General features: G+C 31.2%; 1 protein-coding gene across 1 annotated transcript; it reads right to left on the bottom strand.

The window, feature by feature from the left end:
- Nucleotides 1-558: 558 nt before the first annotated feature.
- On the bottom strand, nt 559-3367 carry LOC138139181 (uncharacterized). Its single transcript, XM_069059374.1, has 5 exons — nt 2195-3367; nt 1840-2124; nt 1585-1792; nt 1172-1530; nt 559-1111 (listed from the first exon to the last, which is right to left on the bottom strand). Exons 1-5 carry the CDS (start codon nt 2306-2308, stop codon nt 623-625), a joined length of 1455 nt encoding a protein of 484 aa, XP_068915475.1. The 5' UTR covers nt 2309-3367; the 3' UTR covers nt 559-622.
- Nucleotides 3368-5953: the final 2586 nt, after the last annotated feature.

The following is a 5953-nucleotide window of genomic DNA, read 5'->3' as shown; positions in this document are numbered from 1 at the left end:
GGTAGAACAAACTGGGTTACTTAATGAATATATTTAAATGTCAAATGTCATTTGCAGGAAGTTTCAAAAGAACCAAATCTATTGTTGGTCGTGTAGTTTACGTCTTGCAGTGTTTGCATAAAGGAGGCATATGAGGTTTAAAAAATTTGCAACTACAATATTATGTCAAAGTGTAAAGTAAAGAAGAACTGCTTTTCAAAATTACGGAAATACGTCACTCATATCAGGTAAAGAAAATTTTGTTACGAACTTTAAAAGTCAAACAAATATATGATGTTTGTTTTACAAATACGTATGTTTTTTGTCTGTTTTTTAAAATTCTAATTTTCTTTCTTCCTTTAAAATTGCATTCACGTGTAGTATAATGTCGCAATAAGATAAGTAGGGCCCGGATTTTAGGCAATTAAAAAGTCGGAAATAGGTGCCTAAAATAGTCCCTTAAACTACTGCAAATAGTCCCTTAAAAACTGAAAATAAGCCATACTAGGTCCTTAAAGTTGTGGTTAATTAAATTAAAAAATGTGTTTTTAAAGTTTTAAGTAGGTACACACAACAAGATATTTACTAATTATTTTTTATTAATTAATATACAATACTACAAGTTTGTTAGTTATTTACATTGTTACGTATTTACATTGCATACAAGATATTGCTCTAAATTTTCTACTTTAAAACATTGTCGGTTATCCACCAAAATGGACTTATATTTTGAAAAACTTCTTTCTACCTCGCAAGAGGTAATGGGCGCAAATTTGTAATAAATTTCTTCCATTTTGGTGTCATGTTCCGGCACATCTTCACCTCTAAAAATTCTTGCCAATTCTAGAAGAAATTTGTATCCAGGATTTTTTTCAGTAACATCTTCAAGTTTTTTTAATGCTACTGCTGCTACAGGGCCTGGAGATTTTTTTAGGGAGGTAAATACGTTTTCAACAATTTTGATTGAATCGGTTAAAGGTAACCCATTTTTTTCCAATTGAGTAATACTTTCGCAGATTATTTTAAAATTACTGCGAACATAAATTAATTGGTTTTTTATTCCGGGTTTCTTCATTATAGACTGTGCTTTTTGAATAGCAACAGCAGAACTTCCATCAAAGGACATGACAACCTGTGAGTAGTTAAAAACAGTTTAACAATCAATTAATTTGCTTATCTTTTATATACTTACTTCTTTAATGGAATCAAAGTGTTCGCTGTAAAACATAGCAGCCTGAAGCCATGTTCCCCATCGTGTTAAAATTGGCTGTGGAGGCAGTGGCATTTCTTTTAGTTTTTCTTTGTACATTTCAACTCTCAAAGGTGCCTTAACGAAAATTTTTTTCACGTTCGAAATTAAATTATCCACATCTTCATATTGATAGCGAATTTTTTCAGCCACTAGATTTAAAGCATGCGCTAAGCATGTGACATGCACAATTTTTGGATAAAACACCTTAAGGTGTCTACCAGATTTTATCATATATGGTGCTCCATCCGTTACAAACAAAAGAAACTTTTCAGCAACAACTCTGGTACTCCACAAGATTTCTACGCATAGAAATTTTAAATCAAAATAAATTTAAAAAAGTGAAAAACCCTTACCTAAAGATTGATTTACGAATCTAGCTATTGTCTCATGATTTGTTCTTTCTAATTGTTTAGACGCCAAAAGATAAGATTTTCCAGGTTCATCTTCTGAAAGTTTCCCAACCAGACAATTCGCCACATATCGCCCAAGTGCATCTGTTGTTTCGTCAACTGAAACCCATATGTTAAAAGGATCCAGCTCATTCCGAATGCGGTCAATAGTCTAAAAGTGAAAATAATTTTAAATTAAATATTAAAAGATGTTCATACATCTTTGTAGCATTTTGGTAAATAATTTTTCCGTAAAGTAGACTCATCCGGAATTTTTCTACCACAATATTTTGTCAGAAAATTCTGAAACGCAGGATTTTGTAGTTTGTGCCATGGTATATTGGCAGCTAAAAAGACGTTACAAAGTTCCATATTGAATGTACTATTTGCCGATTCCTCCAAGTTCTGTGTCAGCAACGTTTGCCGAAGCGGTGTCATAATGTTCTCTTTATGGATGGCCGTTTGCTCATGCTGTTGCAAGTGACATTTTTTTTCGCATATAAACTACAAAAAATAAAATTTTCAAATAAGTAAAAAATATAAAATGACATATTTTTAATTATGCTTAACTTACCAGTTTACCACAAGCTTTACAAAACATTTCTCGGGTTGATTTTATTTCATATAAATCTTTCTTGCTTGTCCACTGTAATATTTTTTCGCGTAAACTAATTTTTTGTTTCGGCATTATGTTCACTTTAAACAGGTTCACAAGAAACACGACCACTGCACGGAGATAAAGTAAACGAGAAATGACAAATTTGTAATGCTTATATTTACGTCTCCCACCAAATTTCAGAGGAGATGGTTAATTTTATATTTCTTAAATTTTTAGAAAATGACACCCTTAAGGTTTCTCTTATTGTTTCACTTCGGGATTTTAATTTTCGTTTTTATGGCAAGGACCATTTTATAAACGTTAAAGCTTCTAACAATACCTAAGTATCAGAAAACATTAGACCGCGTATACTTGCACCCCTTCGAACAGAGGCAAACAGATAAACTCTGTAATTTATGCCAGTCCAGTCTAATGGTTTGTGGTACTTAGGTATTGTCGGAGTATTTACCGCTGACATCATGGTCCCAACCGTAAAAGCGAAAAAGTAATTCCTGTATTGTACTGCACTTTGTACATTTCAGTAATTACATCTCCTTAAATTTTAAAATCATAAAGCATTGTAAATTTTATTGAGGTACCACTTTTACATTTTCAATACCGTAAACTTCCCAGAATTCGAAAATTGGGAAAAAACCGCAAAAATGAAATTGATTTTTGGTCATTTTAGGCATGTTCAGGCAGTTAAAAGGTAAAATAGGTATTTAAAGGGCATTTTAGGCCGAATAGGCAGAATCAAATATGGCTCTAATTACTCTAATTAAGCCAGAAATCATTTATAGACAAGTTTCATACATGTGCCTTAAAAAATAAAAATAGTCCATTTTGCCTAAAATCCGGGCCCTAAAGATAAGTAACAAACTCAACATTAAAAAATGAGTTGTTCTAAAATCTAAATGTACTTACGTCTTAAAAAACAAGAAATAATACTACCGTGTCTTCATTACAATTTATCCTCAAAGTTGGCGTTGAAGAGTCGATTGTGAATGCACCCCTCATGTAAAAGCGTAAGATTTAAGCAGCTGGTCCGTGATCTGTAATCCGTAGTGCGTTCACAATCGACTTTTCAACGCCAACTTTGAGGATACATTTAAATGAACGCACGATATAAAAGTAATGAAATAAATTAAAATTGTGCTTTCGACAGATGAAGCTGTCATTATGCATTAATTAATAAATTAAAAAGTAACACACATAAATCAATGAAAAAATTAGTGGTTTAATCACGGACATATTAATTGCCACAAATACGGTATGTTTTGATCAACCAACGATAAAATATGAAGTTACCAATCGGACAGATAAAATAAAATTCACCTGATTGTTTGCTGGAACTGTATTTTCCACACTAAAACCAAATAGATTCCCAATCATGCTTGAAAAAATAAATTCATTTGACGCTACAGATAATTCACAAAATTCGTAAAAGAATATATCGATTATTGATGCTAATATTTTTAGTGGCAACGTAAACGTTCAGTTATTCCCTTTGGAGGTAATTTCGTGCAATAATTTCCCAATGAAATATAACACTGTTTATTTTCCTATATTAAATCTGTTTGTAGTTATTAAGTCATAAAGCGTAACCCCCTTTTGTTAAAATTCCATCCAACCAACAATAGTAACAGTCATATATTGCGTGGATCATAATTTAACAGATTTAATTACATACTTATTTTACTGATTCATAAGAACTTCTGCAAAGACGCCAGTTCTATTAAATATACGTTTTACAATTGTCTAGATAATTTACAACTATTTTGATTTACGACTCAAAAGTCCAGTAACTTTTAGAGCGTTGTACAGATTTCGGTATTGTGTAGTAGTATAATACTAGTAGTATAGTACTATCGTAAATGAGTAACGTGTGTTTCGCCAATTCAAGATATTCTGATAACACCAAATATACTTGCTTATATTGGGCGTTCATTTAAATTTATCCTCAAAGTTGGCGTTGAAGAGGGATTTGTGAACCCATCATTCGTGTAAAAGCGTAAGATTTAAACAACTGATCTGTGATCCATTATCTGTATAGTGCGTTCACAATCGACTCTTCAACGCCAACTATGATAAATTTAAATGACCACCCGATATAAATAAATAATTATGTAAATACGAATATGTAACGATCATCGACGAAGGAAACATATTTATTTTAAATCATTTCACATAGTTTTTTCTAGTTTTTTTTAGAGTAAAACGGACTGGCAGATATCCAAAAAACAGCCGTATTGTCTAAAAGCTCTGGATTATTATTTAATGAGAAAAACTTAAAGAATATGTGTGAAATATTAGTTCCGTTAAAAACCGGAATGAATAAATTAACAAAAAATGTGACAATTTTATTTGTCTATAGTTTATACCGTGAACTCAAAGACACCTGTAAAAATATGGCTGAAGCATAATGGATAACACCGCACACGTCAAGAATAATATTTATTAATTTAACTGATTATTTTTTCATGTTTATATCTTAATCTGTCCAATTGTATCATTATTATAGTGAGAATAATTATAATTCGTATTTTGTTTTAATTTTTCTTTAGTGACAACGTATTTTTCAATTTGACAGTAAGTGTCATGAATTGTTGAACATGAACGAAAAACGATTCAGTGCGATAATATATATATATATTTTTTTGTATTTTTGATTTTGTACTCATGAAAAAATAATCCTACGAATACCCCTCTAGAGTGAGAATAAATTGAAAATAATTCTCCATATTCTTTCTCAAACTTGTTGCCAGATGGCAACAAGTTTTCGAAAATCTGTCGAATTATTTTCAATTTATTCTCACTCTCTTGTGATATTATTACTGAAAATAATACCTAATTATTTCAAAACACACTAACTAAATTCCAATTCTGGTTCCCGGTAACACTAACGGATAAGAGAATTTGGACCATTATTTGTTTTCCTTAATTTCGAAAAAAAATCAAATCTGTTATAACATCATTGCATATGTGATGTAACGATAAAATGAATTATGTATTGTTATTTGATGGCAGATTAGATAAAGTGTCTAGTTGCAATTTTAGTTATCGATCGTGATAAGATGATAAAATAAAAATGTTGCACAATTCAAAAAGACGTCCATTTTCCTCTCAAACGTAGTTAAAACTATGCGAACTTGGAAGAAAATCAGAAGAGAAATGAGCTGAGAAGTTCAAATGCTCGAAACAGTGGATATAACCGTTAAAGTTCGTATCACTACGTGCCACTTTCAGTAATAGATTACTTTCTTACAGAATAAAATAATATGTCATTCTAATTCGCTAACTTTGTCGGATTGGACTTTATAAAAGTGCCCACAATGCTAGACAAAGAGACTCATGTAACGAGCGTTCAAAAATTTTTGTGATCAAGCAATCCATAGTTTTCTTTCTCTTTTACAAATGAAGGTCCTCTTTTTATTAGGTACGTTTGAGCTTTTCTCTCAGGTACATAACCTCATTGTATTGTAAATTAAATCATTAATTTAAAGTAACAACGTAGCTCTTATTAAAGTAGGAAAATAAAGAGGAAGAGTGTCATTGATTAGTTCTAAGAAGTTGTTTTCTCAAAAGAATCATTCGTATCACTGCTTCATCGTTGAATAAATGAGTTTTGACATGTAAGTACGGTTTGACAGCCCATGAAACTAAGCCATAAGTTAACGGAAACAAAAGCAAGCACCAGGTCACTTGATTTCTTTATAAATTATAGATGATAACTGG

The sequence above is a fragment of the Tenebrio molitor genome, chromosome 9 (genome assembly GCF_963966145.1).
Source record: "Tenebrio molitor chromosome 9, icTenMoli1.1, whole genome shotgun sequence".
NCBI lineage: Eukaryota > Metazoa > Arthropoda > Insecta > Coleoptera > Tenebrionidae > Tenebrio > Tenebrio molitor.
This window is presented reverse-complemented; position numbering and strand designations above follow the sequence as displayed.